The sequence below is a fragment of the Oryctolagus cuniculus genome, chromosome 15 (assembly GCF_964237555.1).
Source record: "Oryctolagus cuniculus chromosome 15, mOryCun1.1, whole genome shotgun sequence".
Lineage (NCBI taxonomy): Eukaryota > Metazoa > Chordata > Mammalia > Lagomorpha > Leporidae > Oryctolagus > Oryctolagus cuniculus.
In genome coordinates this window covers 23,387,588-23,407,973 of record NC_091446.1, presented here as the reverse complement: position 1 = coordinate 23,407,973, position 20,386 = coordinate 23,387,588, and the positions used below count along the sequence as shown (strand labels likewise).

At 39.5% G+C, this 20,386-nt stretch overlaps 1 protein-coding gene across 7 annotated transcripts in view; it reads right to left on the bottom strand.

Annotated features, from left to right (window-relative positions):
* SORCS1 (sortilin related VPS10 domain containing receptor 1) overlaps positions 1 to 20,386 on the bottom strand; it is a 574,197-nt gene that overhangs the window by 8,371 nt on the left and 545,440 nt on the right. For all 7 annotated transcript variants that reach the window (XM_070057266.1, XM_051824149.2, XM_051824151.2 and 4 more), the window contains exon 24: positions 12,950 to 13,049. In XM_070057266.1, coding sequence (XP_069913367.1) covers positions 12,950 to 13,049 — 100 coding nt within the window. The remainder of the gene's footprint in view (positions 1 to 12,949; positions 13,050 to 20,386) is intronic.

The window sequence follows — 20,386 nt, the reverse complement described above, 5'->3', positions numbered from 1 at the left end:
GTGGTGCCAGCCTAAACTATTTTTTAAAAGATTCATTAATTTATTTGAAAAGCAAAGTTACACACACACACACAGAAGGGGGGAGAGAGAGGGGGAGGGGGACAGAGAGAGAGAGAGAGAGAAAGAGAGAGATCTTCCATCCACTGGTTCACTCTCCAAATGGCTGCTATGACTGGTGCTGGGCTGATTTGAAGCCAGGAGCCAGGAGCTTCCTCCAGGTCTTCCACTTGGATACAGGGGCTCAAGCACTTGGGTCCTCTTCCACTGTCCTCCCAGGCACATTAGCAGGGAGTTAGATTGGAAGTGGGGCAGCTGGGACTCAAATTGGCACCCATATGGAATGCCAGCACTGCAGGCAGCAGCTTTATCCACTACAGAGCAGGCCTCTAAACTGTTTTTTAAAGTTTCAAAAGATCATAAGTCATACACTCTTAAAGTTAACCAAATGAATATGTACCTATGAAAATGCTTCAGAAAGTCTGTGGAAATTGAATTTAAAGAAAAATATTCCTGGGAAAAATTTGAAATCCATTCATAGGTTTTTCATAATAAGCATTTTTCATGAGATTTTAAAAGAACACTTGTACGGATGATTTCAAATTGTCTTTTGGACCAAAACAAATTTAATTCCATTCTCCATGAACTTTTGGAAGTACCCTCCTGTGTGTGTGTGTGTGCATGTATGTATGTATGTGGGGAGAGAAAAGAGAGGGAGAAAGGGGGAGAGAGAAGTGAAGTCTTAGGTACCCAACACCCAGCTTCAACAATCATTAAGCCACAGTGAATCTTGCTTTATCTCTACCCCCATCAATTCCCTGTAACCCCAATCACTGGAATATTTTGAAGCAAACTATGACATTATATATTTTTCTTAACTATAACTATAAAGAATAACCTCCCCTTCCTTTCTTCTCCTTCTCCCTCTCCATCAATACCATCATGAAACTAAAGACATAATGTAACAGGAAGAGATTTTAAATAGAATCTTCTAACACAAATCTTTAATTTGAAAGAGAAGAAATGGAGGCCAAGAGAGGGACCAGAGACCGTCAAGATGGTTTAAGGCAGGAACTTCTCACTACAACCTGAACGATCATTCATACCCACAGCATCAGTGCTACAGGACAACCAAGAAGAAAACCAAGCTCACATGAAATAAATGAAATAAATGAAAAATGAAGAGAGGAGATTACTCTGGCCAGGTTCTCCGTAACACAGACAACAAATGCAGACACATACTCACACACACACAATTTCCCTTCTCTTATCTTCCTTATTGTATTCTTATCCCCATCCCAATGTGAAATCTTCACTTTATAAATAATTGACAAGCCTTTCTTAAACAAGTACTATTAACACTGTTATGTAATCACCAGATTCTTTTGGGAAATTGAGCTTCTGTCGACCAGGTTCTAAAAGGTATGTTACCCATTCTCTCCTCCCCGGTCTACACCGCTTAGTGAGATCTCAGAGGCAGGCAAACAGGCAGCAGCATTCAGCAGCTGGAGAGATTGAGTGCCATTGCCCTCCTCGTTCTTGGGTGGCTCCTGCTTGCTGATGTGTGTCTGAATATAAACAGGTCTATTATTGCTCCGCACAACAGCAGCTGCATATCTTAGTTTGCTCAAAACTTAGGTGCATTTCTGTGCATTTTGCTGAGGAATGGAAACTTGTGATAAATGGGTTTTAGCTTGTTGTGTGGAATTAGCATAAATTAATCCCTCTCCAATTGCAACCTCGACAAGGTAGATGCGTGGGGGAAGTGCTGAGTAGTATTTTGCAATTATTCATGCACAGAGTGTAAAATGGATACAAGCAGTATTCTGAGTGACTCAACATTTCTAAGTCTGGATGCTGGCACACATCATTTCTACAATCCTGTGAGGGACTTGGAAATGCATAGGACAATTCTATTCATGAGAGCCTGGCTGATAATAACTTAAAAATGCATACAGCGATAACAACATTCTACTTGTGAAAAGTGATTAACATGTAATAAGCGCTAAATAAACAGCCAGTTAGGTGTATGACAGCAAACTCAAAACTCCCTAACTGATATGGGAACCCTCCAGTGATGAGTTCCTGGTTCTGCCACTTATTTGCTAAGTGATTTAAGCTGAAACTTTAATTTCCTCATATGTAAAATGGAGATCAAACTAGTAGTTGGTTTTCAAAGTTGTGAGAATAAAAGGAAATGGAATTTATAAAGGACTCTCATAGTAGCTTGCACATAGTCCATGCCCAATATTTTTATCATTGTCATGTTATTACTATAATATTTATAAAAGTGTATTCTGTAGTAAAAAAAAATCCTGAAAGATAATGAAAGGGTTTCCATGGTCAAATAATTTTGGGAAGTGGCACACACAGCATTCTCCATCAGGAGACCGATGGCAAACATCAGTAGAGTTAACATCAGCTATGCAGAACAGAAATTCATTTCAGCAGATCACAGTGCTTCACCAGTTCATCTGATGACAGACCCTTTGCAGACCTAGGTACTAAACAGCTCTCTCCAGGAAAGAGCTTTCTTTGAGCACCACCATCCCCCTTGCTGCAGTTCTGCACGCTTTTGCTCGGTTTATTTCCAAGTTTTAAATTCGACATCAACAAAGGTTGCACCACTCACTGAAGCCACGTAGAACACTCTCATGGGGCCAGTGCTGTGGCACAGCGGGTGAAGCCCGCTGCCTGCAGTGCCGACATCCCTTAAGGGTGCCGGTTTGAGTCCCGGATGCTCTACTTCAATCCAGCTCTCTGCTATGGGCTGGGAAAGCAGTAGAAAGTGGCCCAAGTCCTTGGGCCCCTGCACCCGCGTGGGAGACCCAGAAGAAGCTCCAGGCTCCTGGCTTCAGATTGGCACATCTCTGGCTGTTGGGGCCATCTGGGGAATGAACCAGTGGATGAAAGACCTCTCTCTCTCTCTCTTTCTCTCTCTGCCTCTGATTCTCTGTAATTTTGCCAAATAAATAATCTTTTTTTTTTTTAAAAAAAAAAAAGGACCACCCTTATGGATGTCTCATGGTCAACCTAATTCTATCAAAGATATTTTATGGAGAACTCCTGCACCTATCATGAACCTGAAACTGAGCTCTTACTCATTTCTAAACCAAGTCAGTGTTGTGAGAGAGTGGCACAAGCGAGGTCACCCACCACACATTGATTCTTTTTTCTCCTCCTGCTCCGAAACAGACCGGAGACACACACACACACACACACATATATACACATGTATATATATATATATGTATATATATATATATATACACACACACACCTTGAATGTCATGAAACTTACATGAGCTGAAATCTTTTTTCGGGAATGAAGGTGATGTGGAAATAGCATAAATATAACAGTCTACAGTGTAGAATGGATCGCCTTCATTTGGTTAACAGTGGACCTTTCTTCCTGTCTTTTGCAACAAAATGAATGCAACTGGAAACCATTTCACTTAGTGCAATAAGCCAGTCCCTAAAAGACTAATACCACATGTTTTCCCTGATCTGTGGTAACTATTAGAGTACCAAAAAATGTAATGTATGAGAGTGAATCTGACATTTTGAGATTTGCTGATTGTTTACAGCTTTGTCTCTACTGTTGAAGAACAATTTTTTTTCTGATTACTATTTGTTAAATTCTTTACTTAGTGTAGGGTTAATCCTATGAGTATAAAATAGACTGAGAGTAGATCATTTTAAAAATTAAAGGACAGAAAGGAAAGAAAAGAGGAAAGGAAAGAGGAGAGAGGGTAGGTGTGTTGGTGGGTGGGAGGGTAGAGTAGGAAGTATTACTATGTTCCTAAATCTGTATATATGAAATACATGGAATTTGTTCAGCTTAAAAAATTAAAATTAAAAATTAAAAAAAAACAAATCCAACCATTGGAGTCTCAAGGACTGACATACCTTATCGAGATAAAGCCAATGAAATTAAAAGGGAAGACTCTGTTAAAGTAAGTAGATTGAGGCAATGTCGAGCTCTCGGTTCCTTTGCAAGCAAAGTAAAACCCAACTCAGTGTAATGATTATATTCTGTGAAAAGAAAAGTTAAGCCTAACTGATCAGAAACTGCCAACTAATCCATAACTAGGGACTTTCCACAAGAATGATCCAAATACAACTACTGACTCACTTTATCAAATCAAATATCTTCTTTCCTTTGTTTCTCATCTACCACGTAAAAGCTTTACCCCTGCATCCCTTTGGGGAGTTCTGGATAACGAATCATTCATTGCCATATAAACTCTTTACTATTTTAATGTGTCTCAGCTTATCTTTTAGCAGCCTTAATGAACAGTGAAATCTTGTTATTGGACATATAACTGAACATGAATCTTCAGTATCCATAAATAGGAAACTGATGTCACTTGGCCAAGTAATGAGAACCATGGTCTTGTGTTTTTCAAAACGTAATTTATAGATTCTCTAAATAAGAACTTCTGGAGTACTGTGAGAAAGTAGTCTTCTAGGCTTCACTTCAGGAGAGGTATATTAGTCTCTGAGCCTGGATCCTAGAAATCCAAATACGTAACAGAGTCTACAGGGGATTATTAGGCATAACAGTTCTAGAGCACCGCACGGAAGGTGATTCAAACTCACAAGCAATAATAAATGCTTACTCTCAAGGCACCGATACTCTGCATGGTTTTTCCACAGCAGTTTCTTGCTGACTGTGTCAATCCTCTCTCTTTGAATTGGCTAAATATCCAATTAGCAACTGTCACCCCTGGGCTGTATGTTATTCTACTCTTGTAATTGACTTCTGTTCCCATGGTCTTGCTGGCCGGATTCTCTTCTAAAAATGACACTTTAAGAATGACAGGGGGTGCAATTAAGGTTTACACTGAGACAGCAGATATTACCCAGAACAGTCCTCATCACTCTAGGTATAAGAAACTTGCTGTTTGAAAGGTAGCTCATCCTAGGTTCTGGTAGATTTCAAGGATTTCATATGTGCTCTGTTTTCCCTTTGTCTTGAGCACCTGCCTTGTCTTCCCTTGGGGAAACTGCCTTCCTGTGTCCTAACTACACTTACTTCCAGCCTGATGGACGTCTGCACCCTGCTTCTGAACCACTCATCTGATTGTTCTCCCATGACCAAGAGTTTCCAGGGACAATCTCAGGCTCAGCCAACTCAGGCCAATTATCCTAGGGTCATTTCAACCAATTTTATGCACTCAGGTATTCTGAAAGAAAAATAATGAAGAATCAACCTATTGGAAATGAAAAAACAACCTCACTGATGGCTGCTGACAGACTTAAGAAAGTATCACAATCATATACTCACATTGAGGGGAAGGGTATATTTATATCTCTTGCTACCTGTTATCACATATCAGTCTATCACAATGATTTAATAACTCTCAAAAGTCACTGGGTCCATGTAACTGTGAAACAGCTTAATTACTACAAGAGAAAAAAAAGTCATTACTTATGGGGAGACAGAGGAAACACACTACCAACTTAACTTTACTCACAAAAGACTCATAAATGATAACTTTGTAGATGGTAAGATAACCAGACTACAGAGACAGATGAGTTTATTTGCTCTGGGAGAATTTCACTAGTACTCATTTCATTCCTAAATGGAAAATGTCATTGTAACAATTTATTTCAATTTACAGTTCAGAACCCCTTAACTGCTATTTGGCATTTGCATCATCTTGTAAATGTGATGGTTTAGGTTATGTCAGTTTCCAGCATTCTTGACTAATGCTAATTCTTTTTCCTAGTAGGAAATGTGTTCCTCAGTGTGAAACTATATGGTAGAATTCATGACACATCATGACCCGTGTTGAAACTCCCACATTTATTCATAACATACTCAGTGGTGGCAACTGAAGCCTGAAAATATTAATTCCCTAATATCTCTGTGGTAATGTCTTTTTATTACACCTGAAAAACAAATTAAACCAGTCAGCCACAGCCATGGAGGCAAGATAACAGTTTTATTAAAAAGAAAATCTCATACTTGACAAAGCAACAATTTCCTAAATGTAGCTGCTTAGACAAGGCAGCTGATGGACAGGAGGGTGTAGGAACTGTGTTACTAAGTATTTTTTTTTTCATGTTTTCATTTAACTTGAGAGATGAGTCTCTTCCCTTGAGAAATATTGCCTTTCCACCTTTTTTTTTTATCATGTGTGTCAAAAATCCAGAAGAACAATGATCCAACTAGACAGCTAAGGGTAGAATAGAATGCTAATTTTGAAATATGTACAGAAATTTATGAGATGCAGATGTATCATTTTCTTCCATACTTGCACATGAATAGCATCAAGACAACATCATTTGTTTAACTCTCATAAAACTCACAGCTATTCAATTACATCTGGCACTAAGATTCTAGTTCACATTTTAATAATTTCTCAACTGCTTCATGGCCACTGCTCTTGGCTGGCCTTTGCTGTTCATCTACATTATGGATGCAGGCTATCCCAAATTCAAAGGCATATTTCATTTTTCTTCCCTTACTTCACCTGTCATCTACCCATTCTGCAATTAGGTTGGCTCCAAATATGCCAAGAAATTAGGTTTTAATGCTTATTAATAATTTCCTCTTATGCTTAATATCACATTCCTCTCTTACTTAATTCATGTCTCTGTTTTAGGGGATGCTCTAAGTTGTAAATCAGATTCACTGCTGGAGAGAGTCCTTCACCTTTCCTTTTTATGCAGATGAACTTCTGTCTGTGGAATGCTCTTCCACAGTGGTGGTTGAGATTGGCAGAGGGGCTGCCCGCACAGGCAACATTTAGAGAACTTGCTAAGAAAGCAGGATCATGGCTATCATCAGGAATGGAGGGATTCCTCTGTACAAGCCGTGAAGCATTGAAAATCTCTGCTTTTCCTGAAGCTTCCTAGATCATCTACAAGGTAGAGTCAGGATTCAGAGCAATTGGTTTACAGCAGGTGTATCTCCTCTGTGTTGGAAAGTTTCCACAACCATGAAAACAAGGTTTCATTTATCCTAAATGGTTTCACAGAACCACTCAGCTCTAGCCCTCCTAGTTACTCTGTGTACCAAGTCCCACCACCCAAATTTCTGTTCATATACCAGTAAACAAACTCTTGTGAAATGCAAATAGTCCCAGAAGGATAGTTGTTTTCATTTGTATTCACTTAGGGTTCTTAGGCTTTTGTATTCCCAAATTCAATGCAATGTTGCCCCCTGATTGATCTCTCTTCCCTTTTTCTCACAGACACCCTTACCTATTATGCCACAGAAGAATCAACAACTATTTAAATCACTTTCCACTCCCAAGCCTCCATCACAAATTAGGACTGAATTTACTCTTGACCATGGAATCTCACTGAATCAAACATCTAGAGTTGGAGATAGTTTGAAAGATTTGGACTGGCAATTAGGGCTGCCCTATCACTGACTAATCAAAGGAATAGCACAAGCACTATGGAAACACCAGAGAGCTGCACATGAACCAAACCTCACCTCTAAACCCAGTTTCAATCTGTAAAATTCCTTCCTCTCAATCTCGGGGAATCTGAAATTAGTGACAGATGGCTATATTCCTTGCTCTGTACTTCGCAAAAAATAAGTCCCAGTTTTCAAGCACACTGGTATCAATGATTGGCTCACTGCCCTTACGGGTGTGTGGGTCTGGGCTTTGAAATTGTGCAATAACGACAGTGGCTGTGGTGTTGAAATCATTCCTTCAGGGACCAGAGCAGTAATATCAGGGCTGATATATTATACTTGATTTGGTTTCTTTCCATAACAGTTTCTTGCTCTTCACCCTTTATTTGTCTCTCTGATCTCTTTTTCTGGGACACAGGTCTGATTTTCTTTCTTCCTACACATGCTCCACCATGAATATATCAACAATTATTAGACATATTAAAGGGATACCTGCCATAACAAAAAAAAAAACATGAGTTTTGGTTGAATATTATTGGATTAATGAATGCAAAGCTGCACTCACCAGTTTTTTAGTGAGAGTTGGCATGTCAAACAGATAGGTTGACAAGTGGATAAACTGGATCTGAAGGTTAACTGGGTGAATGAGATTGTGAATATATATCTGCAGGTTATAAATTATTTATGTGTCTAATTATTTATAAAAGCAACAATTTTTGAGCAGCAGATATGTACAAGCTCTGTGCTGGGTACAGTGATGGCTACAACATAAAGATATGATGACTTGTATCCACAAGAAGTTAAAGATGAGTGATGAAGATGATATGATGGTCATGGTCATCATCATCCAACAGATTTAAATGTTAGTTTAAACTAGGGAAAGATATTACCCTGGCAAAGATCTCTGGGAAGATGTCAGCTAAATGTTGGCAAGCCTTAAAATTCAAAACAGATTTAGGGGATATAGATGGGTGAAGAAAAGAGAAGAACTAGTTCAGTAAGGAATAGCATAAGCAAAGGTACATTTTAGTCAAAACACCAATGCTTCTGGTACAACACCAAGCCTGAGGGATGGCTACTCCCTTTCTAATTCTGCATGATTCTGCAACATCATAGCCGTTGCTTGGTAAGGGTAGAGACAAGTAACCATCAAAAGAAGATATGCAGGCCATGATCTTATCTCAATTTTTTTGATAACATGTTTTTTCATTATCTCTATACTATTACATAATTTTAAATATCTCCTTTCTGCAGAGAATTTCATAAGTATAGTTGTTGAGAGTGGATGGGAGAGTCAAGAGCAACTGTCCAACTCTCCACCCAGCCATGACTAAAAACAAAATGAGGACTGTATTCAAAGCTGAGGTCAGCTTAGATATCAAAGTTAACGATGACAGAGGCCAGCACTGTGGGTAAAGAGGCTGCATGCAGTGCTGGCAGCGCATATGGGCATGGGTTCGAGTCGCAGCTGTTCCACTTCCAGTACAGCTCTCTGCTATGGCCTGGGAAAGCAGTAGAAGATGGCCTAAGTCCTGGGGCTCCTGCACCCATGTGGAAGACCCGGAAGAAGCTCCTGGCTCCTGGCTTTGGATTGGCCCAGCTCTGGCCATTGTGGCCATTTGGGGAGTCAACCAGTGGATGGAAGACCTTTCTTTCTCTCTTTGCCTCTGCCTCTCTGAAACTCTGCCTTTTAAATAAATAATAAATCTTTAAAAAAAGTTAATGATATCTCAGACAGAGCATGTAGGGAGAAATAAGCAAAATCGCATCTCTAATGACCTCCAGGTATCTGCAAACATTTACTTTGTGTTGCCATGAGAGCAAACAAAGAACTGAATTTGAAAGCCAAAAGAAGGTTAGTAAACTTGTGAAAGGAGACAGTTATTTTTCCTTGGAAGCAAACCAAATTATGCATGACCTCTCTCCCCAGCAACATACTCTGGCTCAAACATTTTTAAAAGAAGGTTGCAGAACATCTGCTGAACAATTAATAGAAAGCAGTGGTGTGCCATAATGGTCCCTTCGAAGGCAGTAGATATTTGGCTTATGAAACATGAAATGTTACCAACAGTGGTCTTTTTTTCACCTTTAATTTTTATTTTCTCCTCCTTCATGGGAGATAAGAGAAGGGAGAGGAAATTGAGGAGTGAGTTCCACACCAACACTCTGGCTCAATATTTCACCATTTCACCTGGCTTCTTCCTCCTTATCTTCCTAGCCACCCAAATATGGAAGTGTTAACTTAATAAAAGAAAATGTGGCAAGTAGCTCAATCCACCTGTCCCTAATCCATGTGTAAAAGGAGAATTATCTCTATTGTCTCTGATAGACATCCATCCAATATCCTATTCAAACAGTGCCTTTTTTATTTTGTTTTGTCTGTTCGATTTGTTTGCTTCACGTCAGATACCCAGAGCAAATGTAAGACTCATCCTCAACAGGAAACTGCTGTCTCATACATTTTACATCCTTATCACCACTCTTGACACAAACCAGTTTTGCTTTATTTGGTTTGGTTTTGTTTTTTTGTATATGAAAATTTGGCCCAGAGTGATTGCTACATCTGTGGATATTGCCAGTTACAACACCATTGTGACAAACATGGCCAAACTCAATGTAGCAAAATTTCCCTAGACTCTGTTACTCTGTGAGCCCCTGACTTTCTCTTCCTTTACAGAAACTCACTATTATGTGAAAGTGCACATCCACTCCATTCATGGAGCCAGCCATGACAGAAGGTTTAACAATGCCAGCTGATCAGGATACTACCAAAGGACCATACTACCAGATCTGACAGGACACTATCCTGAACAGTCAAATACATTTCTCACTCTCTCCAAATTGTTCCAGTATTAAATTCAGCATTTGCCTGGAACTGCTATTTTTTCAATCCTCTTAGTAACTTTGCATCATGCATATCTACATTGCAGGGGCTCTTCTTCAAATCTCAGCGTGCTTACGGAGATTTCCAGCAATGTATCTCCCTTTTGGCAGCTCTTCCTCCCAGGGATCTGAGTCCTGTTTCCCAAATTCCCAGCTGTGAAATGAACTAGGAACATGAATTAGAGAAAATGTTTAGGTCTTCCTAAGTTCGTGTTATTCTCTGTTACCCCAATGGGATAAATATTTCCTTCTCATGGGATAATGGTCCATTATCACCTTTGGATACCACTGTTGTATCAGTTTCTCTGGCATTACCTACCCTTTTGATTCATACTTTTCAACCTGGTCCCAAATCTAAACTTGTTCTCATTCTAAGAAGACTTCTTAAAGAACATTTCAAGTAAGATTTCTTACTGATCAAAATAACCCAAGCCTTCTTTGGAGTGTGATGCGAAAATAAGCTAAATAAAAAAAAAAAAAAACAGGGTAAGAAACAGATGATCAGGATCATCAAATACCCTGAGATAAGTTGGCAGCCTCTTCTTCCTAGCATTTTCATAAGCACATACTCAGAAACACATTTTTAAATGGGCTTTCTGATAGGAATTGCCCAACAATGGAAGTTTTATGAAGATAAGAGTCTATTCCCATTGCTGAGAACACTGCTTGGCCTGGAGACGCCAGGTACTCAGTAAATGTCTATTCAATGGATGAGTTAGGATGACAAGCTGCAGAACAGCAAATCAGCCTTACTCAATCCTCCTTGCTCGTAGGAGTCATCTTCCCAAATCATTCCTCTGCTCAGAGGTCTCCATGGCTTTCCAGGGCCTGATAAGTTAAGAACAGATGGCTCATTCTGGCATATATCCACACTTCACTACTATCTATATCTCACACTTAAAAATAGTGAGTTTTAATATTTATTTGAGGCAGTAGAATTTTTCTGATGGAATCCCAACAAAGAAAAAAGATAAAATCCAAGAAGAGAAGTCAGTGCTAGCCTGCTTGGTCTTCCTCTAGATCTGGGGGAACCTCCAGAAATCCCAAGAATGAAGTTGGAAAGCACTGTTCTCACTCATTCAGCATCCCTGAAACTCTTGAGGATTTCCTTCCTTGGAAGATGCTTTGGTGCTTGGAATAGTCTCTTGAGCTCAATCTCACTTACACTTTGAGTTGTTCCCAAAGAATATCTCCTCCATGATGTATCCTTTATCATTTTGAATAGATACAATTCACTGCTGCTTTAGATTTCAAAAAAATGATTGTTAATAATAAAATGAGTCAAAGAAAGATGATTAGTTTACTCTGTGTCAGAAACTATTTAAGTGCACTAATGGGATGAACTTAATCTTTGTACAATCACACTGACATAGCTGCTATTACTATCTCTGAGGTAAACAGAAGGTATCTCTTTTCAGGTTACACAGTGAAAAATATAATAAATACTGAAACCAATGATCTAGCTCCAAAAAGAAAAGAGAGAAACTCCAAGTGTTTATGTATGCTGTGTTGCCTCTGTATATAAGAATGTATGTATTTCACTCATTGAGACATCCCTTCTGCCCATTCTCTGTGCCCCACAACGCCACAATCACTGCCACCTCCAAACCTGCCCATACCACAACCAATTTACATATCTTTTGAGTACAGAGACCATTTTCAAATGGCGTTTGTATTCCATGAAATGCCAGCACAGTATTCTGCAAAAGTCAGTACTCAATGATAGTTTATTATTAATACACCATAATATCTACTTATTAGTATCTATTTAGCTTAGAATTACTTGTATGATTTTTGAAATCTCTATATAGCCTTAAAGAAGAATCCCCCTGCCACCCCTCCAACTCCCACACACACATTTTACAGGTGACAGAAGCTCAATGACATTAAGTGATTTGCAAGATCATTGTCAACTTAATGCTTACTTCCTGAGCCGGCACCGCGGCTCATTAAGCTAATCCTCCACCTTGCGGCGCCTGCACACCGGGTTCTAGTCCTGGTCGGGGCGCTGGATTCTATCCCGGTTGCCCCTCTTCCAGGCCAGCTCTCTGCTGTGGCCCAGGAGTGCAATGGAGGATGGCCCAAGTCCTTGGGTCCTGCACCCCATGGGAGACCCAGAGAAGCACCTGGCTCCTGCCTTCGGATTAGCACGGTGTGCCGGCCACGGCGGCCATTGGAGGGTGAACCAACGGTAAAGGAAGACCTTTCTCTCTGTCCCTCTCTCTCACTGTCCACTCTGCCTGTCAAAAAATAAAAAAAATGCTTACTTCCTGGTAATGGCCCCGTGCAACACCTAAGCCCACACTACCTCTACTCTGCTGCTTCAAATTTTAAAGAAAGCAGATTTTTATAACATGAATGATTTGAAAATAAGGTTTTGCAGGAAGAACTTGAAAATCAATATTCATAAGGTTAACACTATTTTCAAAATTTCTGCTGAGAAATGCTTGCACGTACGATGGATCTTAGTGAGTCACCAAGAGCTTCTGCCAGGGATTAAGCAGGAAACACCACTTTCTACTGTTGCTAACTGGCTCTCCACAGGCAAAAACACCAAGCACAGCAGCCTCAAAGAACTGTACCTGATTTCTGCCTAGCAGAGGTATTAGCCTTGTTATGAGGAAGGAAACACAAATTAGCATTTCCCTTCGCAAGAGCCATGACCTACAACCCATGAACATGGAAACTGACCTGCTGTTAGGTGAGCTGCATGGACAAGGACTTGGACCCCAGGTTTCAGCTCAAAGTGCACCGAGTTTTGGTTGAGCTTGTGGATCAGTAGTTCTGATACCTGAAAGAAGAAGCATCATAGTTAATGCCACCCAAGTTATACTGACCATGAACAATCATGCGGAGAAATACCTACTATGTTTACCAAATTATCACATATCCCAATACTGGTCAATTAAATAAATGAGTTTTACATGATTTTTTTATTACAGAATCTGCAGATATAATATTTTTAAGTGTGACCTGGCATTACATCCCAACTGGCCCAAGGCAGAATAAATCAAATAGTTTTTACTCCTAAAAATTGACCTATATTATTTTAGAAAATTCACCTCCAAATTTGTATTCATGAGAACTCGAGAGAGGCAGATAAATGCAGCTCATACATTCTAGTGAGATTCATATTCATTTATTTTATTTCCTTCCCCTTTCCTGAATCACAAGCTTTCAGGAAATAGGTATTTTATGACTATTCATGGAATGGTAAGGGTAATCTGCTAAAATAATAAATTATATAGTTGAAACTAAGTGCAACTACAACTTCATGAGTTGGCATCTTTGTGTCATGCTTATGGGTATTAGTTACACTGCCCCTCAGGCTAGCACATGTATACTGGACAGACTTAAGAAATTGAGACCATGGAATATTTAGCCCCAAGCATGAGACAAAGGAACTGGTTTGGGTAGAAACAGTATTAGGTAAAACTGTTAATTTGTTTAAAGAAGAAAACTGCGCTCACTTTTTCTCTGTTCTACTTTAGAGGAGTTTTGGGAACCTATCAGGGATAACTGCACTCCAGGCATTTTTAATCTAGTCTCCTTTCCTTATTTTTTACATTCTATTACAATAATCAGTTTCATATTTTGTTTATTAGATTATTCAAGTCTAATTAGATTATTTCAGACCATTATTTTGTTAACTAAATTCTTCATTTTCTAGCTTTTCTGTTGGTTGATACTTTTCTTTGATCCCTTTCCTAATTAAGCAGGGTCTAATGGATTAGGAGCGAGTCCCTTGCAAAGACCCCTGATTGGCTGTGCAGCTGAATTGCCCTGCAGATGAACTTCTGAACGACAGGAACATGGACTAACACTCAGTGCCCTGTAGTGGAGCTTCTGGGATCCTGTACAAGCCCAGGCTTTTAAATATTTTATTGAACAAGCTTTGGGGGGAAAATCCTCTTAAAACTATATTGACAGGGCCTGCAATGTGGCGTAGCAGGTAAAGCTGCTGCCTGCAGTGCCGGCATCCCATATGGGTGCCAGTTCAAGTCCCAGATGCTTCACTTCCAATCTAGCTCTCTGCTATGGCCTAGGAAAAGCAGTAGAAGATAGTCCAAGTCCTTGGGCCCCTGCACCCACGTGGGAGACCCAGAAGAAGCTCCTGGCTTCTGGCTCTGGATAGGCACAGCTCTGGCTGTTGAGGCCATCTGGCGAGTGACCAGCAGATGGAAGACCTCTCTCTCTGTCTCCTTCTCTCTCTCTGACTCTCTGTAACTCTGCCTTTCAAATAAAATAAAATAAATCTTTAAAAAAAACTATACTGACAACAACTTGATTCTCCATATTGGACTACTACTTTTCTTGGATACCGAGAATCATCCACAATATTTTTTTTTTTTGGTAGAAGTCTATTATAAAGGTTCTGGCTACGAAATACTTACACAAAACAGTTAATATGCATACATGTACACACATATACGCCTATTTTACGTAATATATAGTTGCCAAAATATTAAAATTCAAATATGAAAGACCTGTCATATTCAATTAAGAAACTGACCTGTTTTATTACCATGTAGAAATAGGGAACTATATATTTGCTGAGAAAAACTACTCACTTTCAACCAGGTTAAGTGATATTTCCTTCTTGTCCCTGAACACTTTTTCCTGAAGTGAGAGATACATGTAACTAAACCAGAAACTGGAATTCATCAGAACGCCATACTTCTAATTTATAAGATCCAGAAGAGTCCATGTGAAGATAATTAACTTCCTATATGTATTTTGCTTTATTACATTGCTTCATTGCCTTTATCTGAGTCATCTGCAAAATTAAGCAGACTGCAAAAATAACCTGGTAGCAGAAAATATGTTTCATGTATTTAACTTGCATCAAAGGACATTCAATAACAAGCACATCCTGTGTGGAAAAGACAGCAGGAAAAGAAACAAAACTAAATGAAATTATATTCCATATCAGAATTACTTCAATTAGAACCATGTACCTTCTACTCAAATAAATGTGTTTGAAACTGTTGACATATTTTGACATTTTACCTATTTAGCATGCCTCTTTTGAAGAAGTGTTTATTAGATCATGCTATGTTACATGTAAAGTATATTTATATATGAATTGACTATGTTGGTAAACTTGCTTATTTCTATTATTTTTTCTTAACAATGTTTGTCTTGGGTTTTACTGTTGATTTTTCCACAGACAGGAATATAGAGCTTACAAGACACATCTAACTTTACCCAGTTAATATTTGAAGAGCTGAGACCAGATGGCAGCTTTGTTTGACTCCTAATCCTAGGGCATTTCCATTAAAAACATGTTCTTTGAACCAGTTCACAAAAGAGAGCTAGAACAGAAGATACTGGAAGAGTACGACTGGAAGTACGACTAAGTGGTTCAGGGGATGAAAAAAAAAAAAAAACAACAAACGATGTAGCAATTCATCAATTATGCTGCCATCTCTTCTGCTTCTGTGAAGCACACACAGCTAAAACACCAGCCCAAATGCCAACCTTTGGGCCAGAAGCATAGGTGACCCCTAAGTGTCCTTGGGATTGTCACGTTCTGTTCACCAGCTAATACAATTTGTAATGTTTTGGGAGAGCCTCTGGCCAAGAAAGGAATAAATCGCAATTTATAGAAAAGTATGGTAGCAGCCTAAATGAGAAAACGAGAATTTACTCAATAAGAGCTTAAGTGAAGCCATGTGTTGAGCCAGTTGAATTTCTTTTTTTTAACCTTTGTCCTGTGAAAAGTGTGCTTTTTGAGCAAATTTCTTTTATCTTTTATACACGCATTCCTCTTCTGCTATTCTCCTATGCAGTCTATTTTCTAATCTACTGCAATTAAACAGTCATGACCAAAGAAACAGCATCTTATTCTTGGCTTCTGCCTATTTGGTGGAATATGCTTATGATTCCAATGGAGCCCACATTTCATTTAAACTACCAATTAAAGGGGCCATGGGGACACAATACAAATACCAGGAAAGCTACCATTAAAAGCATGTCCCAGGAAGACTTGTTATAGAAGGGACACCAATTCTCCATCTTCTTCATAAAAGTGTGAAGTTTCAGGATAACAATCAGATTCAACTAGGTTAGGCTGAGGTAACAAATGTTGAATTCTCAGCAGCTGGACATAACAAAGGCATATTTTTTGCTTATTTATCATATTTCCTGCAGGCAGGGAGTGGTGTTTTCCTCATTATGGTCATACTGTGATGCAGGCTGGTGGAGCAAGTATCTCCAACACTCCCATTCACCACAGTAGGGTAAAAGAGCTCCCAAAACTGTGTATCTAGTATTTGAATTCTTCAGCTTCAAAGTGGCACATGTCACTTTTGCCACCAAATCACTGTCCTCAATAAATCCTATCACTCTGCCCAACCAAAAGAGATTCACGCATATAATAACCCTATCATGTATCCAGAGGCAGTGGGCTGAAAATATTTCGTTAGCAAAGGTGATCATTACCACACACAGAAAACATTTAACATCTCAACAAGTTTCAGTGAAAGTAGTAGGAAAAAGCACATTTTCAGATGACTGAAATGAAAGTATTAATCCTTCAAACATGAAAATAGAGACATTTATGGACAACAGGGCAGTTGGTAGGTTACTGAAAGATGTAATACAAAGAAACAGAACAAGGTGCAAATGTGCTCTGGCAGCTACACTGGTGGCTCTTTTGTGCTTAAATACTAGGTTTTAGGAATCACTGGCTAATCAAATCTCTTTCTTAGCACAAAAGAATCACCTTGATTAAAATGCCTAAGGAGTTTCCCAGTGACATATACAAAGGATCAATTTGTCTATAAATAAGTCTTTCCCCACTTTCTCCACCACCAACTTTAAGTGTCTGTCTCCTTCTGCCATACTCCTTTGCTTCCACCTCTTTCCTATTTAATGGCCTCCTATTGAACTCAAGAGTATTTTTGTAACTCAATTCATGTTAAAAATCTGGACTGGCATGGCAGGCTATGATGATACACAGAAAATAGTCTGAGTTGATTAATTACATTGTACAATGAATTTTAATTTCTTAGAACCCTGCCAATAGACCTCTTCATTTTCAGATCTGCCTCTCTTTTCTTCCTTGGATTTTGGATTATACATTTGTCAAGCGTGTATGGTGATATAAACAGCCAGGGAGGAAATCCATTGTTTCTGGTTGACATTTTTTTCCACAGTCCTTTTTGTTCCTTTTAAGTCTTCTCAATGCCCATTACAGATTTTGAAAGACAACATGTGGGCTCCTTATCTCCCTAACACAGCATCAAAAACAGCCTCCACAGAGCATGGCAGTCTTTCCTTCCACAAGACAGCCAAACACAAATCTGCTCACCCTTCAGGACTCAATGAGAAGCATGGGAGTGTAGTGCCCCAGAGGCAGGGTTTCTTCATACCCGGACAGCTGGCCTCCCAGGACAGCAGAGTGTGCTGCCCTTAACGAGGCCAGCTAAGGGTGAAACAGCCTTTTCTCACGTATCTGAGATCTGAAAGAAAGACTGGTAGAACCCTCTAAGTCAGAGGTCACTTGATTAACCCAGCCTGCAGCATACTGATAACAGGGCCAAATACTTCTCACTGTAAGCAGTTTTCTATTTATTTCACAGCCAAGATAGCTCAACCCAAGCCAGTATTCTTGCTCCCCTTGGAATGACTGCAGAGTAAGCTAAGGAAGGAGAGTCAGGGATGCCAGGCTGGGGCTTTGACCTCCCATCCTTCAAGGCCCATGGGCCAGGATCTAATCTAATCTCTTGCTGGGGATTCTGTACCACGTATTTCTAAGAGAGGAGCCATAGCATGGAGAGAGGGTATACTTCAAACCATTCTCAACTTTCCTCTTAGTTTCCAAGCGTAACCATCAAAGGAGGAGGTTCATTCTGTTCTTTGGTTTTGATTTGCATTTATCTTCAATTTCCATAGCATATATTACAATGGGAGTCAATATCTTTGACCCGCCCAGCATTTGTTCTCCCTCTTTGAGGAACCATATCCTTCTCTTCTCTAAGTCCACTTGGTTCAGGAGTGCTAGCCTAAACTCCTAATCCAAGGATGACTGAAAGATAACTGAGTTGTCACTGACAGCACTCCAACCCCAAGACTGCAGGGACTGGTTAGGAGACGCCCACTTCACCCTTGTAGGCCCAGTGAGCCTCACAACCTGGGCCTCTTGCTGGTGTTATCAGAGGAGAGTTGCTATCTTTTGGATGAAACCGATAAACTGGATCAAATAGAAGCTGGGGATTTCTGTATCCATCCTTGCTTTCCTGCATGTTGGCTTCATTCCTGGGCACATTCTCCATGCAGTGGCAAAGAAAACAGAGGCAGAGAAAGGAGGGAAGTAAACTAGTGACACATGTAAGTAGTTCTGAATCCATCCCTGCCTGAAACGTATCTCTGGATTTTCCCTACAATGTTGTTCACGTGACTGCATTACAGAGAAGAATCACAGGGCTTTTCCTTGATTGAAAACCAGAGGTTTCTGGTGGCCAATCCCTGCCTTCATGCAGTCTGGATGTGTATCTTGGTTTTATGAAGCACTTTCATAACTGAACTTTTCAATCAGGAAAATAATGTCCTCCACGACAAGACACTAATGGCTCATGTACTCTGGTTGGCATTTATGTGGTCACTGTGATCACTTTTGTTTCAGTTTTAGAACTGGCTGATCTGTTGTCAACTTCCTCAGATAGTGTTACAGTCTCCATCTTGGTGCCTCATTTTCCCTAAAGTACATAAATCTGCATAATTTATATGAACTCATATTACTCATATTCATTCTTTCCTTTTCTTACTGCCCTTGTTTTCTTCTTTGTTTTGTATAATTTCATTCATTAATCTTTGTTTTCGCTTACTCTTACCATAATTTCTTCCAATAAATGTCCTTGATTATACAAAACAGTCTCTTAGAGCATAATATTTTTTACATTTTTCAAATTTTTTATTCCTATTATAAAGTGACCACAAATGTAATCATTACCTACTTATTATGTATTGCTCATCTACTGTAATTAACTACTTTCCTGATCATTTTGTTAATCTTTTCATACATCCTATAGGATGGATGTGACTGTGACTAAATTATTTAACTTTTCTGCTCCTCATGTTATTCATCTATAAAACAGACACGATGATTGTCAGAATGGAAACTAAAAACTGGTGCATATTTTTCAAAGCCTATACTCTTTCTACCAAAATGCTAGACCCCTTACATGTATGCCAGATGCTAAACCACACTGCCTTCAAACAAGCCAGCTGCCTTCAGGTCTGTGAACAAATGGTTCACCAATGACTGATACTGAGCGGCCTGGAAGATCATCACTCAGCTATCTGAGAATGCCTTTGAAGGAAGCACCTAGAAAACAGAGATAATAAAAGGAAACAAGAGTTCTAGAGCAAAGCCATAGTCAAAGCAAGATACGTCCCCACATAAGTTTAAGGATTTTCATAGAACAGTCTAGTTACATAGTTTCTCTCAGGGAATCTTCTAGAAAATATTATGTGTTTGGAAAGTATGAGAAATAAAGATGTACAGATGATTCACTGCTTGGGAAAATAGCAAGCTCTAAATCTGAACTCTCTTTCACCCTTGAACAGTCTGGATTTCATGGAAAACCAGTGAGGAAGAGGAACACTTGTCCAGAGGAGGAACAATCGAAACTATGCGTGCATAAAGGTCTTGGATAGGGATCTGCTTCCCCCCACAGATCCTCAGCAGTGTTCTGATAAAAAACAATAGCAACCTTCTTGCTCCCACTCAATTGCAGTGCAGATAATAATGTGCAGAATATAAAGGGAAGCCAGTCCCAGAGGAGCAGGATCAGATGCAAATCTGCTCAGTTATTGGCTGCCTGCTCTCCACTGCACTTCTCTAGGAAAAATGGCTCAGCAAGGTGTTCCAGGACAGTGCAGTGCTTCATTACTTGCACACTTATGTGACAGAGGTGAGCCTTATGTCAAGTGAGGAAAGAGGCAGTTAAAAGAAGGGTGTAGGGTCAGAAGTAGGTCATTCCACAGGGATGTTGTTCAATAAGGCTATTATAGGAGGTTCTCAGGCCAGTTTGGAAGGCTAGAGATTGTGAGACTGGATTATGGGTTTATTCAAAGTAAACTGAAAAGCACCAAGTACTTGTGGGGGAAAAGCCAATATTT